This window comes from Numida meleagris, chromosome 2 (genome assembly GCF_002078875.1).
Source record: "Numida meleagris isolate 19003 breed g44 Domestic line chromosome 2, NumMel1.0, whole genome shotgun sequence".
NCBI classification, from domain to species: Eukaryota; Metazoa; Chordata; class Aves; order Galliformes; family Numididae; genus Numida; species Numida meleagris.
In genome coordinates, this window is record NC_034410.1 from 73,839,211 (window position 1) to 73,857,609 (window position 18,399).

The window sequence follows — 18,399 nt, forward strand, 5'->3', positions numbered from 1 at the left end:
AACTATACAACTCATAGAAGGATTTCTTGTTTTTTGGAAGCATGCATTGTAAAATTGAAGCTAGTGGTTTGTTTTGTTTCTTGCCTATTAAGTGTTAAGCCATTTTTGTGTAATGAAGGCAAAGTAAGTTCTCGTAATTTTAGTGGTAACAGCTTGTAAATAAAAATAGCATATTTTTATAATAGAAAAGGAAGTACATTCTGATTAACAATTTCCTAATTTAAAACAAAAAAGAAAAAAGAAAAAAAAACCCTTCTATTTTTCACTGCATTCTAGATTCATTTGAAATGCAGCATTCCATAGAAATTTTCCTTGCAAAATGATATAAATACTTATACAAATGGAAATACTAATGGCCAGTTTTCATGTCTTTCTCAGTTTTGCCTACTAGTCTGCAGTGTATGCACATTTTTCACTGTCTTGGGAAGTTACATTCCTGGAGTTGTTCTCTCCTATGTCTTGCGTAAGTATGGTCTCTCTTGCAGTCACAGTTTACGTACCTGGATTGTTCATTATTTGGTCTCTGTGTAGGGAGTATTTTTTATTTATTGTTATACATACATGCATATATACACATGTATATATGCGTACATATATGTAAATTCTGACAAATGTCATTTGCTCTCTGGAAGTCAGCTTACAAGTTTTTTTCAGCTTGTTGATTCTGGTGTAATTTTGCATAGCCGTGTGTCTCAGATAGAGATGTCAAGATGATGATAAATGTTGAAGTGATCACAAATTGTTCCTTAGTGGAACTAAGAAGGGTGTCATTTGGTATGAATACCACGGTATTGTTTTGCGGTGAGTAGGCATTGGCTCCCAGAAAATGGATGTAACATTAACAGTTTGTCAGACATGGGCACTTCAAGGTGGGCTGTGTTACTCAAAACTAATTATATTATGTAGAATTAATAATACAATGCATTATTTAATCTTTATTTATTAACTTTTTATAAAGCAATATTTCAATGCATTTTCTCTTTCTGTCTTTATCGCAGTATTGTGTGCCTTTCTATGTCCCTTCCTCAAGTGCAATGAATTTGGACAGAAATTGTGCAACAAAGTTAAGTCTGTTCTGGTGAAACTAGATTTTGGAATAGTGGAATACATCAACCAGAAGAAAAAAGAGAGATCTGGTGAGTAACTCAGTCCAGTCCCAAATAATGCATTTCTGTATGCAGAGACCACCTTATTCGCCTTGCAAACGATGTATGTCAAATGTCTGGGTATAGTAAAAAAAAAAGAAAAAAAGATTTAATGGAAGGAAACAAGGCAGAGTTGATGATGGTCTTCATATGTGATTAGCTGTACGGCTGGTAGATTTTCAGGAAAAAAAACCTACTTGAAGTAAAGTATGAAATGTCTGTTTCTATTCCGATAAGTCAAACTCATCCAGGAGAGAGAATCACTTAAGAACACAAAACTGTACGTCACAGGATTTTCAGTAAGAGACTGAGCTCTGTTCTAGCATCTGTATCTGCCTTGTTTTACTCCCAACAGCAACAAGAAAAAAAGAGATGTTTTCTTCCCCAAATAGTCAGTAAGCACTTAAGAATTGCAGTAGGCTATTAGCTTGAAATTATTCAAAGTTTTTAGTCAGACAAGGGAGAAGTCAGCTTAAAACAAAATCTCACCTATCTCACTTGAAATCCTTGTAACCTCAGAAACCTTTAGATTTTAAGTAATAAAGCTATTTCAGGAAAAATATTTTAAGTGATTGAGGTTGTCTTAAGTTTATCTTTGTATGCACTAGTTGTGATCATTAAAACTTCATAGTTGTAGTTGAATTGTTTGCAGGTAGCCTAACCTTTCTAGTTAGCGTTATCTCAGTAGATTTCATATCTGCTTTAAAATGTGTATTTCTTACAGCAGTTAATTGTATAATTTCCTGTTCCTGAACACAGTGAGAGAAACCATCTGCGTTTTTTGTTTCTCTTACAGATAGTGCAGTAGTTGCTGGAAATAAGGAATAATGCATTGAATTGTTTCCTTCATGCATTGTTCCACCTTGTTCTAGTTTTAAGTGAATCTGACAGAGAGAGAGATTAGGCTGTTGTTTCATACATTTCATAAGCCAGTGCTGGGAAAATGGGCCAGTTTAGAGCTGTTCTTTCCTGCCTCTCACCCTGCAGTTTAATTTAACCCAGGCAAGCTCCCTGCCTTGCTTAACCTCTTGGGTTCAGCTCACGAGTTCACACATCCTTGTACTGGCACAAGAGAAGAAGCAGCAAGTTGCAAAAATAATCAACCAGCAAAAACATGGACTGTGCTTTCCAGTGATACTGGCTTATATTAGTTTAATATATTCACCAGATTATTCTCAGACAGAGAGAGGAAATTAGGTGAAAACTGTGTTTCTGTTCATCTGCGAGGAGCAACATCATTCTGCCAGACATGAGGGGATGGTTCGTATGCATGTTTGTGTGTAAATGTTATGAATGCAGAGTAATACGGTGGAAAACAAAAACAACAAAAAAAAGTTGAATGAAGACTTCATGCAGTTATCCAGAAAACTGTATGTCTTCAGGTAAAAGTAATGTAATATGCTGGAGTAACTACGCTGCCCTTTATAACAGTATGTTGCAATTGCACCTTGTACTGGTAGCGTAGATTAGAAGATAAATATGTATTGTTGAGGGCACATTATGTTAACGTGACCAACAGAAGCTTCTGAAAGAAGTACAATACAGGTAAATAAATGTGTTCAAATGCATTTCAGAGCAACATTCCCCCTCCTGCTTTGGCTGCTGCACAATATATTTTGATAGATATCTAGCTTTTTACTCAGCCTTTTTTCTCACCCCCACAGCATATTACATAAATGATACCTATGTCAACTGGTGACAGTTTACTGTACTACCTAAATTGTGTGACAGAGAGCACACGCAGAACCTGGAGATCCATTATCACGAGTAGGATAATTTTTCTTTTTTCTTTCAGAAACAGCAAAAACAAAATCCACAGAAGATGACAGTGAATTAGACATATCAGCCCTGTGTCCTAAGGTGACTTTTTTCAGTCAGCCATATCTTCTTTTTTAAATCTATATAGATAATATCTAGAGCACTACCTAGATAAATGTGTTGATTTTGTATTGGCTGTAGAATGATTGAACTAGAATTTCATAGCAAGGGCAGCTGTTTATATTTGCAAAAGTGAAATTGCAGCTAATTTTTTAAAATTAAAATGTAAAAGGGAAATGCATAGAAATTCTACATAATTTCTCAGATACTTGTTTAATCATTTGTCAGAACATTTTCAATAATAGTATAAATCAATATATTATCTACAAATATCTTTCCAAGTACGTATGAGAGCGCTCTAGTGCCTCCTTTTTCTGTTAATATGTATGGCAGACAGTTTTTCCATTATAATCAGAACATCAGTTGTTAAGAAAAAAATTAGATTTCTCGAAATTCTTATGCAGCATTGGATCAGTCATGTGTAGAGCCTGACTTTGACAGTGATCACCTCTGAAGGAGCTTTAATATTCTGAAATATATATATATATATAATAGGATAAAAATTTGTAGCAGTCATAATTGAACACTGATAAATTCTTAAAGGATGAGTTAAGGTGGCTATTTTTCAATTATCTTGTGGATAATGTTTTTGTTTTGATCCACGTTTGGGCATTACTTTGTGTTTCTGCATAAATTGTATTTGCAAGCTTATTTTGATTTCATTACAGTAAGATACTACATTCAGAATGAATAATTGGAATGTTCTATGCTTTATCTGAATACGTTCATGAATTAAGAAGAGGGATGGTTCATTTCTAAGTCTTCTGTACTGTTATTTTACTGTTTCTACAATTAAATAGGAGATAACGTATAGTGCTGTGATATGCAGGATACTTCTTTTTCAGTATCTACTCATTGGCTTCCTGTAGTGTGAATTTTTGAATTTACACGTAGGTTAGTCCTGCAGTTGTTGCCAAAGAGCTGTCAGTGTCTGACACAGACGTATCAGAAGTGTCTTGGACCGATAATGGGACCTTTAACTTATCCGAGGGGTATTCTCCACAGACAGACACATCTGATGGTATGTAACAGCTTCATCTATTATATCGACAAATTGCAGTCCTGTAAGTTACCTGAAAACTATTGGAGAATCTGAGAACAGAAGCGTGTGGCCTTTTTTTGGTTTGTTTTCTTTTGTTTGCTTGCTTGTTTGTTTGTTTTTCACTACACTGAATTTAAATTTCATTCCAGTGTTTATTTTGTTTTGGGTACACCTTCTATAAGAGCTGTCTTCATCTTAAAAATAATGAAGTACATCACTAAACGTCTAGGTATATAAGTAGCAGTGAGTAGAACAGTTGCATCAGAGTATGTGCCAGATCTCTTCTACCACAGCTATTAAGCAAGTAAACATTTTAAGTTAGTATGCGTTCTTTTGGGGAAGAAGAAGTGTATACTTTGAATGGCTAAACAGCCAATTAAAGACATCCAGTCGTGAGCCTAAATGAGACATGAAGACCAAGACTAGGAGGAGATCGTCAAGCACTTGTCTTGATCTTGTCTAGATCTTGAAGCTCATACTTTTTACAGACCAAGTAGTCAGTTAAGCCTGAACAAATACCAAGAACAGCAGTCGTTTGGTGCAGTCTTGTGTGTGGATTTGTTGTTCTGCAGATCTTGCACCTCTCTTTTAAGAAGTTCACTGAAAGTGGCAAGTAGGGTGGTATTACATATTAACATTATAAGGGCCAAATTAATAATGTAAATTATTTTGTTAATATTTCAAGTTGTGAATAGACAGCACTGTATGATCATTGAATTGTAAATTGGAATGTCTTCAAAGCTGCTTTCTGTTTCATTGCCCCCAGCTAGTACTGCTGCATTGGTTATTCCATCCCAGTTGCAAGACTGCACAGTTCTGGACTTCATAGCATTCCTTTTCAGCCCATTCATTTCTCCAGCCTGATGAGGTTTCTTACCTCCAGAGTATTAATTGCATCTGCCCCAGAGCAGTTTCCTTCTGTCCATCAACTTGCTGAGAGTGCACTCCAACTCATCATCCACATCATTAAGAGAAACTTTGAACAGTGTTGGCTGCACTGGCACATTTCTTCTCAAAGCTGTGTGCATCTGAGCTGCCACTTTGCATACAGCATAATCCTTCCTCCTCACCTTTCCAGCCTGTTTTCCCAAAGGAAGTGAAGAAAATGATGTATGAGAGTTTTAGGATTTATTTCCTTAGCCCTTATGAAAGCTCATTTTGCTCGTTTTCATAGAAAGTAAGTTCAAACTGATTGGTTTTTACCTTCTCATTCAAATATTGCCTACTAGTACTAGATCAAAGTATTCCCTTGTGCTCATTCAGGTGTATTACACAGGCCATGTATTGTAGTCAGTATGCTTTACACATGTCTAAATGTCTAAAAACATGCCATTAAAGCAGTTGTTAAAGTTTAATCTTTATTCGTTTGCATTCTGCTTTTATCCACTTGAATATGTGAAACTATACTGGTCATCTGTTGTTTCCATCTTCTGTTCCCTATTTAGCACAAGCACTGGACATGATTGCAACAAACTATGAATTAAGTCTTTACGTTGTTTTTACATCTTTGTTTAAACATGCTATTAAAAGTTTATTACACTTTTAAAAAGTTTATTAAAGCTGCTAAGCATTCATGTGCATATATTTGTCATTTGTATATATTGTGAAGAAAAAGACTTCAAAGCCTTGTCGCTCTATAATTGCTAGGACTTTAGGTTTTTGTTGTATTTAGAACCAGCTGTAAGGAAGATTTGCACGGTTGTTTCATATACAGCTAGATTGCACTTTAAAAAGGTGTTTTCTTCAAATATTGAAAGGAGTTGTTCTCAAGCACTTTTCCAAATCTCCACATACATATTGCAAAATGACTTTAGGTAGAAGATTTTAATGTTGTGGGCTCACTGAAATGGAAAATCCATGATAGCTAAGTGCTTGTTCTGTTTTTTTGTTCGTTTGTTTTACATTTTAATCATTTTTAATGGGATTGGAATGGTTTCCTCACGCAGTACGAATTCAGATTCAAAGTCAGGTTGATATCAGGAGATAAGAAGTACTAGGTTTTTATTTTATTTTAAAGGTAAGATAAAGCTCCTCTGCATTAAGACTACAGAAGATTATGGAATAATAAATGCATTCAAAGGAAAATTTACAAATTGCATTTTTACATTTGGCTGCTTTTTTGGGGAAGCCTTTCTTGTTTGCTAACAGTTCCTCTCGGTTAATCCCGTGACAGATTTTGACCGACCTAGTGATCACGAAGAAGCTTTCGCTAGAGATCTCTCAGAATTCCCTTCTTTAGAAAACGGTGCAGGAACAAATGATGATGATGACTCGAGCATCGGTATGCCCATCCAGCAAAACAGAAAAAAAGAACAAATGTCTTTAAAGGTGGAGCATTCTTCCAGGCAGAGTAAAGAGAGGCCGTCCACCGCAGGGCTCTCCTTGCCTTTGACCAGTGACCAAACCTTTAATTTGATGAGCGGTATTGCTGGGGATGTCATCGCAGCCGCCGTGTCTGCTGCCATCAAAGACCAGCTGCAGGCTGCGCAGCCAGCTCCCTCACGCGCGGTGCCCAGCTTGAGTGAGGAGACGGACACGGAGGAAGCCGATGATTTTGAACTGCTTGACCAGTCTGAGCTTGAGCAGATTGAGAAAGAATTGGGACTTTCACAAGGCCAAGAAGCAGAGCCCCAGGAAAAAAAGAAGTCTTCGGGCTTCCTTTCACATCTGCTTGGAAGTCATTAGCCTGGGAACTGCAGCTGGTGACATAAAGGAAATGAAACATAAAACACACAAAAAATCGAATGCAAAAAAAGGAAAATTCTGAGCTGTAAGCTTTAACTATCACTTTAGATGTGTTGTAATAATTTCCCTTATGCAGAGTGAATTAACTGGATAAATATCAGCTGATACTGATAGTTTAATGTTTCTGGTAGTTATACCTCAATGTAATAGCATGGAAATGAATTATCTATCCACTGTTCGGTTGCAGGTGTGTGCTGGAGGTCAGTTGTTCAAAAGGATTGGGGGAGAGGTTTTTTTTATCTTATGCCAAACATGCATTTTGGGGTCCTGAGCCAAATTTTCAACATCGGCAATTGATTTACTCATAGTTGCCAACCATGTAATACAACTAATGGTTAACACAGCAAGGATGAGTTATCAGAGGATCGCAGTGAGATTAACTAAATCTCACCTCCTTCAATCATGCCAGGAAGTCTGAATCCCTGCAGTTACTGTTATGTATAGTGCATCTCCTACTTAAGAATGCATTAACCAGCGAAAGTCTAGTTTAAATTTGCGTGCAACACTATTGGAGAACTTGATTTAACACTTAAAAAACTTTTGAGTTATATTGGATATGGTGATGCATTTCCACATTTTTGCTGTTTTAGGCTTGTAGAGTTGTAAAGTGGCAGGCTATGTGACTGACCACCTGCTGTGTTCCTTCAGAGTCTGGTCCTTGGCAGTATTGCCTGTGTAAAGTCAGCCAATACATTTTTATAGATGAGTTACTATGTAATCTCAACAGCCTTTTGAGGAGCAGGCGGGACAGTTATTGTTTGGACTAGGGGAGATATAAAAGTTAGAGGTAAAGAGAAGGGCTTTTTTAGCTGCCACTTGCATAATTCAGAATCTTGTGGGGTTTGTTTCTGTTTTTTTGGTGTTTTTTTTTCTTTTTCCCTGTAACAACTGCCGTCACTTTCAACAGAAGTTGTACAAGCTGGATCTTGTGAGATACTTAAAGTATTTAGTGAAGTCATTTGCTATGGAAGACGCTCAGTCTTTTTCCTGGCATGTAATTTAAAACAAGCAATCAAACAAAAGTGAGCTTGTTTCAGTGATTGACCCTTTTAAACTCCACATGTGCTCAGTGAATGGCATGTGATCTTAAGCAGGTTACTCGTTTTAACTTTTCCTAGGGCTTTTTCGTTCACCTTTAACAAAATCAAATTGTAGTACCACGCAATAGTATTGAAAGAAATAGGAAGAAGTAAAGCTCGTTTTTCTAACGTGACATAAACTACTAGCAAAGTGGAGGGACCATGTCAGCTGCTACTACTACTGAAGTGATTTTCCATTTGCTGGCATTTTAAGAGGTGAATGCTGTCATCTAGGACCCTCAGAAAGTACAGCAACGGAGTATAACTATTTCCACTAACGTGTATATGTAGGTAAACCTGTGTTTGAAGTTAACTCCATTCTAATTACTTTTTCTTTTCTTGAGGTGAAAAAAATAGGCAGGCGGCCAAACAGATTGCAGCAAAAGGAAAGACGCTGAGAATTTTCGACACTGGCTTTATCGTCGCTTGTGCTTTTGTGTCAGTAATGCATATTGACCGTGTTTGCTGTCCTTCACCAGTAAAAAAGTCAGCCTGTGCCTTCATTATCAAATCCATTTCAAAATAAGTGGATGCTGGATATAGATCACCCAGGATGCAGCGTTTGAAATTATAGCATCTTACCATTAAAAGCACGTTTCTGAAAATTATTTAAAAAACACGGCCACATCGCTTTCACACTGTTAATTGTTAAGTTTCCTTTTCACCTTCCCCCAGCCTGTGCTTCCCGCTTGGAAAAATAGAAACAAAGGAAGCTTTTGCTGAGAAATCACCAAGTTTAAAGGCCATTTAAGTTTCTTAGACAAGTTGAGAACATTGTGTCCTTGCTGCGTGTATAGGACAATCGTTAACTGTGAGAAACCTACAACTTCCAGGATGCTGATGGGGCTTTGCAGAGTTCCTAGACAAGGCGTGCTCTCTGAACAAGGGTGCTGGTGCCCAGGGAAACAACAGGCTGGAGGTGGGGAGGCACAAGTCCTTTGCGAACTTGGCTGGAATAGGTGGGTGAGAAAGGCTGTCACTGGTGGCACTGCAACAGCGTGCACTTTATTGTCATTTTATGAAGAACACTTGTGGTCATGAAAGTACCTAACACTGGGCACTCTTCTAGAAGAATAAATTAGATCAAGGAGGATAGGTGGTTGGAGGAGTTTGTTGAACTTTTTGTAAATGATCCATTTTCTGGTTTCAACATAGATCGATTTTTCTCCAATGAAGTGTGAGTCTCAAATGTTTTACAGAAACTAATAGCAAAACTTGAGCAAGCAAATCATTAAAGATTAGGGACATCACTGCTTATTTGAGTGTCTGGAATTCATCTGTTCTCATGGTAGCTGATTATATAGTTTTTTTTTATGCAAGTCTGTAAGTACTGAGTAATGGGAAGGAGGCCATTTTGTAGCATAGAGTATTCCTTCTAAAGCAGAGGAAAGGTGTTCATTTTCTGTGGAATGTTACCTCTCCCTCCCAGAGAAGGGCTGGTAGGAAACCCTCTGCTCGGCCACAGTACATTCCTCAATAGTTGGATAGCAGAACACAAAGGAAATCTTTCTCTCCTCTGTAAGCCCTTCCACCCCGTTTAGTTGGAAAGAACTTCAGAAGCCTTCATTAAGCTGTATTCTAGCAGCAGCCACTACATAGCCGTTATGTACAAACTCCTGTCACATCATCTGCCCGTGGTCCGACTTTTCTCGTTACTAACCTTTGCCATCATCTTCTCATCTTCCAAAATACAAGGGCAGGGAAAAGGTGCAGTGAGCACAAGGCGGCGCGTGGCTTTGAAGCATGTGTTTGTGATTCTGGAGGCCTGTTTTTGGGCGCTTTCTGGGCCAAGCCCAGCACGGTCAGGCTGCAGATCATGGAGCATGGAGGTGAGCAGTCACACTGAGCTGGATGCCGTGGGATCTGCCCGCGTGGTGCCCTAGCCCCACTTGAAAACCTCCCTGCGTCTACCTACACCTCAGTATCAGACTGGGCCGTCAGCATTGAATCGGGGCTTTATGTGTATGAAGTGCAGGACGTGAGCGCCTCTCTCTGCACGGCACGCTGTTCTGATGTCCCCGCTGGGCACTGGCCCACAGCTCTGCAGCCGGAAGCAGCGAAGGAGGGGAACTCATTTGGCCCAAAGCCCTAGGATCCCAAACCGCTCTTGGTCTATGGATTGGTTTGTTTTGCACTTTTCCAGACTCCATCTCAGCGCTCTGAGCACGTTCCCCCCAAGTCCCATCATGTGTTCGCAGCGCACCGGTGCGCGGCGCCCCGTGAGCAGCACCTCCATGGCGGGTCACCAGAACCGGAAGCGCTACAAATCATCCGTATTGGAAGTACTTCACAGCACTTTACCTAGCTTGGTTACTATTTTGTAAACATGGAATTATTATATTGATTGTTTGTAAGACCGTTTAATAAATACGTGTTAGTTTATATCTTTCATTACATCTAATTGTATGTTTGTTCCCAAGATAGGAAAAATGAGAGAAAGATGGCGAGAAAAGCCTTCGGTCGACTTTTTGCCGCACTTTGTTTATTCCTTTCCTTTCCCTGATGTGAACCAGTGCTTGGCGGTGTGTCGGGTCACTCTGAATAAACGTTGATCTCAGCTCTCGGCCACAGACTGCCGATGTGGCGTTATTTCCCAGCAGCGGAGCCGGGGCCGGGGCCGGGGAGCGGCGCGCTTGGGGCCGGCCTCCGCGCCGGCAGGGGGCGCTAGAGGCAGGGGGGGCGGGACAGGGCCCTGCTGGACGGAAGCGGCCGGCCCGCAGCCCGGACTTCCTGCGCAGCGTGGTGACTGCGGCTCCACGCCTTCTCCTGGCGGGCGCTCCGGCGTGGCGCGGCTCTCTAGTGTCCCCGGACGGCAGGTGCGTGCTACGGGAGGGGGGTGTCGGGCTGCCAGGGGGCCCTGCTCCACCCGGGCTGGGGAGGAGGCGAGGCGTGGCACAGCCACCCGGCCCCGCAGGTCCCGGCCGGTAGCGGCTCGCTGCTGTCGGGCCTGAGTCGGCTCCTAGAGCCGCCAAGGGGTTCCTGGCTGCTCCTCCCCTTTCCTACCCCTTTTTTGCTGTTTCTGTCTTTAAACTGAGCTGACGCTTCTGGTTTGAACGCTGAACCGAACGGCAGCCGGGCCTTACCGCCTCGTACCCGCCTGGCGAGAGCCGGGCCGGTCCCCTCCTTGGGCTCCCGAAGCGAGGCGGTCATTCCCTCGGGCGTGGCTCTGTGTCACTCCCTTTATAGCCGGAAAATATGTGTTTACGTGGAGGTGGGGGAGAGAGGCTCCGAAGGGCAATTGGGATCCTTCAGCGAGCAGAGAATACGTTTTTCTCTGAAACTGTAAGCATCCGTTCAGTACAAGATGTGCCAGCTGTATTTCAGATGGGATAGCGCAGCCTTTGTTTTCTGTTCGTGTATATTATGTTGCTGCGGGATGACAGAGAGAGGAAGCAGTAAACCAGGAGTCCGCTCCTCAAAAACTGCTGTTTCAGACAGCAGGTCTCTCAATACGTGCGTTTGTCACTGATGATTCTCCCTTTTGCCAGCTTCTGGCAGCAACTGCTGTTTTTCACCTGCTGCCAGACCCCCCTCCTCCTCATGTGTCATTTCTTTTGTTTCTCCGTTTAAACTAGGTGGGGGCAGCTTTAGCGATCTCCAGTGCGCACACATCGTTTGGCTGTTTGCTTTTACTGTGTTCAAGAGATTCCATCCTTTTTTCTCTTAAGTCATTAAGTCGCTGGAGGGGAAGGGGGGTTTGTGGGTTTGGTAAGAAAACCAGCAGTAAGAGGTCTCTGCCCTCCTGCATCTCCAGACTGATGGCTCTGCGGGACAAAGTGTTGTGAACTGTGCACGCACCACTCCAGAATAGCTGAAAGCTTTTTATTTTTAAAAGTAGTAATTTTTTTTTCTTCTGTCTGACAAGGCTGTGGAAAGTTGAAAACAGGCGTCGAAGTAGGTTTTCCCATTCACCTTTAGCGTGAAGTAATTGCACGTCTCTTCAAAAGCGTGTAGTTAGCAGAATGCAAGTGTGGTAGGGACTCTTCACTTAAAGTAAGGAGGGCTTTCAAAGTACAGCTTTTAGGGCAGAAAGCCCTATTTTTGATTTGTCTGAGCCCTGGCAAGTGTAGCATGTGCAGAGTCCAGAGCTGGGCTGCTCCAGTACCGCTGCGGTACCAGAAATCTCTGTTCACTATACCTGACCCTTGCACTTGTAAATTCCCCTCATAGGTATTGTGCCATTTGCTAACATTTGTAATTAATAAATGTAATTTTGTACTAGAATTGTGTCTCTTATGCTGCCTTATGTGGGTGCTGTCAGGATGATGTTGGGTTGTTTCTGTTGTTGTTTATTGGTGTGATTGTTTTCTTTGTCACTTTCCAGTAATGGCAACCTACACGTGCATCACTTGCCGCGTGGCTTTCAAGGACGCTGACGTTCAGCGTGCCCATTACAAAACAGACTGGCACCGCTACAATCTGAAGCGTAAGGTTGCCGACATGCCTCCCGTCACCGCTGAGAATTTCCAAGAGAGAGTCTTAGCGCAGAGGGCGGTGGCAGAGGAGCAGAACAAAGTCACCGCCACCTACTGCACGGTTTGCAGCAAGAGGTTCTCCACCTTCAACGCCTATGAGAATCACTTGAAGTCCAAGAAGCACCTGGAGCTGGAGAAGAAAGCTGTCCAAGCGGTCAGCAAGAAGGTGAAAATATTAAATGAGAAGAACCTGGAGAAGGGGCTTGCCATGGAGAGTGTAGACAAAGATGAAATGAACGCAGCAATACAGCAAGCCATCAGAGCCCAGCCGTCCTCATCTCCAAAGAAGACACCCTTACCTCCTAATCATGCAAGCGCCTCTCCAGTTCCTATGGAAAGCACCGGTTCATTGCAGAGCAAAGAACGAACCGAGAAGCCTCCACGGCTACAGTGGTTTGAACAACAAGCAAGGAAGCTGGCCAAACAGGAAGCAGAGGAGGAAGAGGATTCAGAAGAAGGTAAGGCGAGCAAGCGTGCTGTCAACAAATAGTTTGCGGTAGGTAGGCTGTGGAGTTGTTCGTTTTGTGCAAAAGCTTTCTCTTATTTCCTCTAGCAGTATAGCTTTTTTCATCACAGAACACCTTCCTGTTAAGTTTTCAGTTTAACAGAGCATTTCAGGTCGGTTCATGCTTGCAGACAGAGACTCTGTGTTGCAGTGTCTGAAGAGCCAGCTGCACAACACTAATGCATGCGAAGGCTGAATGTAAATGCTGATAACAATGGAAGCACCATCTTCCATGTAAAGTTCCAGGGGAATTCCAGGGCCAACACAGAAGGTTATACTAAAACTACTCCTGGAAAGAAGGTGAACAAAATCTGATTGTGATTATTTGCTCTTGTGCCATGATTTGCTTTCCTGCTCTGTTGAAGGGAGGTGGGAGTGGAGGTTTTGTTCTTCACAGCCCATCAAGATCAGAGGAGGAAATTTGCTCCTTAGCCTGTTGCTGTGTGGCATGGCTTCTCAGCACATTGGCATCTATAATAAAAATAGTTGAAGAATTATCACCTCTGCTGCCCCTTCTACTGCCTCACCCTCCCCAGCCGTGTGTATACAGCTCTGCTGGGGCCAGCCCAGAAGGCAGACAACTGAAATAAGCAGAGCTTCTGAATTCTCAGGAAAAAAAAAAAAAAAAGGTTGTTTTTAACCTGGACACTGCCAGTGCTGTAGTTTGCAGTGCAGCTTGCACGTGCATCTATCACAGCCTTAGAATGAGATGATTAAACTGCGTCAGTAGTTGGGGACAGGAATGAATGCAGTGGGAACGTACTGTTCCAGCTTCAGGACTGGAATGTAGATGAAGCATACTCTTCTGCTGGTGGTTTTAAGTATCTATCATATTTGGCAGTGGCTTTGTGCATTTACAAAAGGTCAGAGTAAAGAAATTAAGAAACAGTACTTCCCTGTAGAATTAAAGCCCTTCTTGATGAACCCTGAACTTCTGGGGAATCCCCAGTTGCTGGTAATCTGCACTGAGCAGGGCAGTAGTTCTGCAAGCATGTCAGCTCCTTAGTAAATTGTGGATAACTCTAAGAACTAGCTTTGTTCTCCTTTGTTAAAGATGGATGTGTGAATGGGAGGGTGTTTTCCTTTGCTGCTCAGTCACTGCTGGAAATGAACATTTTCATGTTTCTGACAGAGCTGTATTGTTTTTAATGGGGCATGCATGTGTTCTTGTGCTGTAGCAAATTAAATTTAAGGCTTTGAAATGACAATAAAGTGTTAATTGATGAGAAAATGGAGGGAAAAAACTTTTTTTTATGAGCAGTCTTGAGTTCTGCTGTGCGTTTTACAAAAGGAAAAAGAATGTTTTACTGGAAATGATACAATCTCACACCGGGAAATAAGTGTGTGGCACTTCTCGGTAAGAATAGAGAACACAATATTTTCAATTATAACTATTTTTTAACTTAATTGCTCACTGCTTTGCTTGGAAGAAATAAGTAAATAATTATTTCTTAACCTTCCATTTAAAAGGCTGGGAAGATATGGATTCTGATGAAGACTTTGGCTCTGAAGAAGAGTTGGAAGGTGTGGGAGAAGAGGAGGAGAAGGAAGCAGAAGCTGAAAGCACTTCTGCCATTGGGGCCATACCGGTTACGGACTGCTTGTTCTGTTCCCACCATTCCAGAACTCTCATGAAGAACGTGGCCCATATGACGAAAGTTCACAGCTTCTTCATTCCAGACATAGAGTACCTTGTGGATCTCAGAGGACTAATAAAGTACTTGGGTATGCCTGTAAATCTCCTCTGATTTTAAACGGGGTAATTAAAGACTCTTACTGCTTATTTTTGCTTGGGTACAGCTTGAAATGGTTTGGGGCATTGTTGTGTTGGTGTTTTTTGTTTTGTTGTTGGTTTTTTTTCCAAGATCTAGAGGCTATCTGGTTCAGTATTTTGATTGTTACAAGGTTTGCTGGGGGGAGGGGGGGTGAGAGAAAACCCTGCTATGCAAGCATGCAGTCGTGTACCCTGTAGGTCTTACATAGTATTGTAATGCTGAGGAGGTTTTTCAGTTAACGCAAAATTTAGGATGAAACTCAGTTGCTGAAGTTTGCATTTGAACTGCCTTGTACTGGGGGAGGTCTGAATATCTAGTGAGTCGTAAGTGACTCATCCATTGGCAGTACCACTGAGAGAGCTAAAAGGGAGGCACAAAATGTCTTCCTTGAAGTCTACGGATAGTGGTGAGAATAAATTAATTTTGGAGTGTTGCATAGAAAGGTCCATTGGAAGTATGAAATGTTTTATTGAGAATACATAGTGATCCATACCTTGTCACATGAATTCTTTCACTGTTAAGACTTTGTCCCTTATGCCATACAATCTAGGCACAGGAACAGCAGGAAATGAAGGACTCAAGGCTCTTCTTTTGTCTCTCTGCCTTCAAGCTGGGAAGCCTACATCACAGAACTATTAATCACTGAGTAGAAAGGCTCTGTTCAGACCAATAAAGGTGTCATTTTTTTGCTGCAGGAGAGAAAATTGGCGTTGGGAAAATCTGCATCTGGTGCAATGAGAAAGGGAAGTCCTTCTACTCTACGGAAGCAGTACAGGCTCACATGAATGATAAAAGCCACTGCAAACTCTTCACAGATGGAGATGCGGCCTTGGAATTTGCAGACTTCTATGATTTTAGGTAAGGATACTTTTCAGTTGAACTTTTCATTAGAATCTCTTATTAATTTTTAAAACGTAGTCCCGTTTCTGATTTTGATACTTAGTTTGTGTTGATGCTTTGCCACCTTTCCAGATTAGTTTAACAATGTGATTGGTTCTCCTCTCTGTTGACCATTCATATCTACATGAAAATACATTTTCAATTCAGTTTTGTATGTTTGCTGTTACTGAGTTTAGATTTCAAAGATCAAAACAGATCATAGCAGGATATAAATATAATTTCTGTTACCTTTTAGGTAGATTTCGGGCTTACAACGTACTGAGGATTTTTTCTTTTAAGCAGCTGGAGTTGAACAGGATTGTTATGGTGTAGAAGCCTCTTGTTGAAATTCTTTTGGTTATCCTTAACTGTGATCGTTCTGGTCAGAAACAGCTACTGCTGTGGTGGAGTGCTCCCATTCATTAGTTACGCAGAACTGGTTGCTTTTCAGAATAAAGAGCTGTTACGTGTGTAGCAACAGAACCATACTGGATTGCAGAACTTTGTTGAGGAAGGGAGGACTCTGTATGCAGCCTCTTTGTTTAAGAGATGATATTATTGGATAGAATTCTCAAACCGTGGTTGGTGAAACACAACAGTACTTGGGACTTGCTGTAGCTGTGGGTGGCAGATCTTTTGTGTAATGGGTGTGGATAACTGTGGCTGCTTGCCACAAATAAAACATATACTGCTACTGCTCCCCAGGAGCAGTTACCCTGATCACGAGGAAGGGCAAGACATGGAGGTGCCTGGAGAGCTCCCAGCAGGGAAAGAATTGGAATACGATGATGACACCATGGAGCTGATCCTCCCTTCAGGTAGCACAGCATTTCTCAGCATTTGGCCTTTACATAGTTTTCATAATAATCTTGATGACCTTATTTCAGAAGCAGCAGCATCACACTTAATCTTTCCTCCTTTGAATAGGTGCGAGAGTGGGTCATCGTTCTTTAATGAGGTACTACAAGCAACGGTTTGGTCTGTCAAGAACAGTGGCTGTTACTAAAAATAAGAAAGCAGTGGGTCGGGTGTTGCAGCAGTACAGAGCTTTGGGCTGGACGAGCCAGACAGGTAAGTGACAAGTTGCAGTTTTGGCAGAAAAGTGAAAAGAAGCTTGCCAGTATGGAGAGAAAACATGCTGACTTAAAAGGGTAGATTACAGTTTTGCAATTAAGTAGTAACCCTGCAAATGTACATCCCTCTTTCTCTTCTCCTTTCTCCCTAAAGGGGCAGTCTTTGCTCAGAAGCGTGATATGCAGTACCTGCAGAGGATGAAGTCCAAGTGGATGCTCAAGATGGGAATGAATAACAATGCTACAAAGCAGATGCATTTCCGGCCGCAAGTTAGATTTTGAGTACCCCGAAGCACTGCCTGCAGCAGATTCTGGGGAGGGGGATTTAGTGTTTCTGGCTCGTGGATTCTATTATTAAAATGGACTCGGTATGTAACAAGTGTCAGTGTGTGTGTGCTGGCATACTTCCCTGCCTATAAGAAGATGTCTTGCAGGGTGTCTCTCTTCCACTGAAGTGATGGTAGACCTAACATAAAAATGAAAGTATCTTAAATGAAATACATGGCAAATATATATCACCGCAGTGAATGAGGATGTATGCATAGTCTTGCTGCCCATCTTTGTGAAATACCTTTCTGTGGGGCAGCTGACACTGTGAGTTGTCTGAATATCTTGAGTTTCCAGTTCTGTGGAACAGTTGAGGCCAAAATACGATCCTAGTTCTAAGAGTCAGAGATAGTGTATTAAAGGTATGTACTTGTGGTGCCAGACATCAGCTAGCTGCGTGTTTGGGACTTCTGGCCAGCACTAGTGAGGTAAAAATTTGAGAGCAGAGATTCTGGGAAAGTTAAGTGACAATTATTGGAAGAAATAAACTCGTTGAAAACGTAATTCCGGGATTAATTTTGCCTCTTGAGGTTGACTTTACTTGCTTAATGCCCCAGCTCAAGGATTGATTAATAACTTATGGTGCAATTGGTTGTAATGAATTTCATGAATTTTCGTTACCTAAAAACTGCTCAAAATCACCATAATGTGCAGGTGAATGTCAATCTAAACTTCTGATGGTTTGTTAAAAAATTGCTAATTAAAACTCTGTTGTTAATACTGATATCAGCTTCCATTTTTCCCACTGAGTACGTGTGTTTTTTATGATCTTGCTGAGGTAAAGTGACCTGAGATGTGTATTGGGTGGAACGGGGTGTTCTTCCTGCCAGAATCGTGCCTTCCCACCTGAGCAAGTGATCTGTTACAGACTAGCGTAGAGGAAACTTGCTTGTTAAAGAGCTCAGGCATTGGTGCTAGCGTTGGTCCTGGTATTGTAGATATTAAAGGCTTCAGTGACCTTACCAAGTTCTGACTTCTTGTGAAGAGGTGGGCAATTACACACAGATTGTAGGCTAGCTCATGAAGCCTATGAGCTGTAATGGAGGATGCTCTAAGTGTATGCCACAGGAAAATTGCTCTGTGCCTGTCCTTTCATCGCGATGTTAGCTGCGGCTGTTTACAGTCAAGTTGCTTCCGCATTTTAAGATTATTCCAGACTCCCTTGTAGTGGCTTTGATTGACATGATTTTAACATCAGAGCAGTACTCGTGTAACTTACAGAATAGCTGAAACTTACATCAAATACAAGGCCTTTCCAGGATACTATGTCCTAGTATAGGTACTCATGCCTTAGAGGTAGGTGTTGAGATTGGGAATGGAGGCAGAAATACAGGGACAGCTGATGAGATGACAAATGACTCTGAGTCCAGTCTGAAGGTACGTAGAGTTTGCTGCCCTCCTTAACGTGAAAGGGCAACCAAAGGAAAGCGCTGTTGTCGGTGCAGACTCATCCACAGCAGGCTGCTGCTTATGAAA

At 41.5% G+C, this 18,399-nt stretch overlaps 2 protein-coding genes across 3 annotated transcripts in view; both read left to right on the forward strand.

Moving 5' to 3' along the window:
• Positions 1-10,283, forward strand: part of RETREG1 (reticulophagy regulator 1) — a gene marked incomplete at its 5' end in the record, with an annotated part of 64,392 nt that extends 54,109 nt beyond the window's left edge. For both annotated transcript variants that reach the window (XM_021386291.1, XM_021386292.1), the window contains 5 exon segments: positions 379-463; positions 999-1,136; positions 2,941-3,005; positions 3,918-4,044; positions 6,239-10,283. In XM_021386291.1, the coding sequence (XP_021241966.1) occupies positions 379-463; positions 999-1,136; positions 2,941-3,005; positions 3,918-4,044; positions 6,239-6,750 (927 nt within the window).
• Positions 10,559-17,647, forward strand: ZNF622 (zinc finger protein 622). Its single transcript, XM_021386294.1, has 7 exons — positions 10,559-10,705; positions 12,214-12,822; positions 14,340-14,594; positions 15,340-15,502; positions 16,229-16,341; positions 16,451-16,594; positions 16,751-17,647. Exons 2-7 carry the CDS (start codon positions 12,216-12,218, stop codon positions 16,876-16,878), a joined length of 1,410 nt encoding a protein of 469 aa, XP_021241969.1. The 5' UTR covers positions 10,559-10,705; positions 12,214-12,215; the 3' UTR covers positions 16,879-17,647.

Bases quoted from the DNA above. Each gene is read 5' to 3' on its own strand.
- ZNF622 (XM_021386294.1), top strand. From the start codon at position 12,216: ATGGCAACCTACACGTGCATCACTTGCCGCGTGGCTTTCAAGGACGCT. The intron at 14,595-15,339 runs GTATGCCTGTAA...TTTTTGCTGCAG, and splicing joins AGGACTAATAAAGTACTTGG to GAGAGAAAATTGGCGTTGGG. The intron at 16,595-16,750 runs GTAAGTGACAAG...TTCTCCCTAAAG, and splicing joins GGGCTGGACGAGCCAGACAG to GGGCAGTCTTTGCTCAGAAG.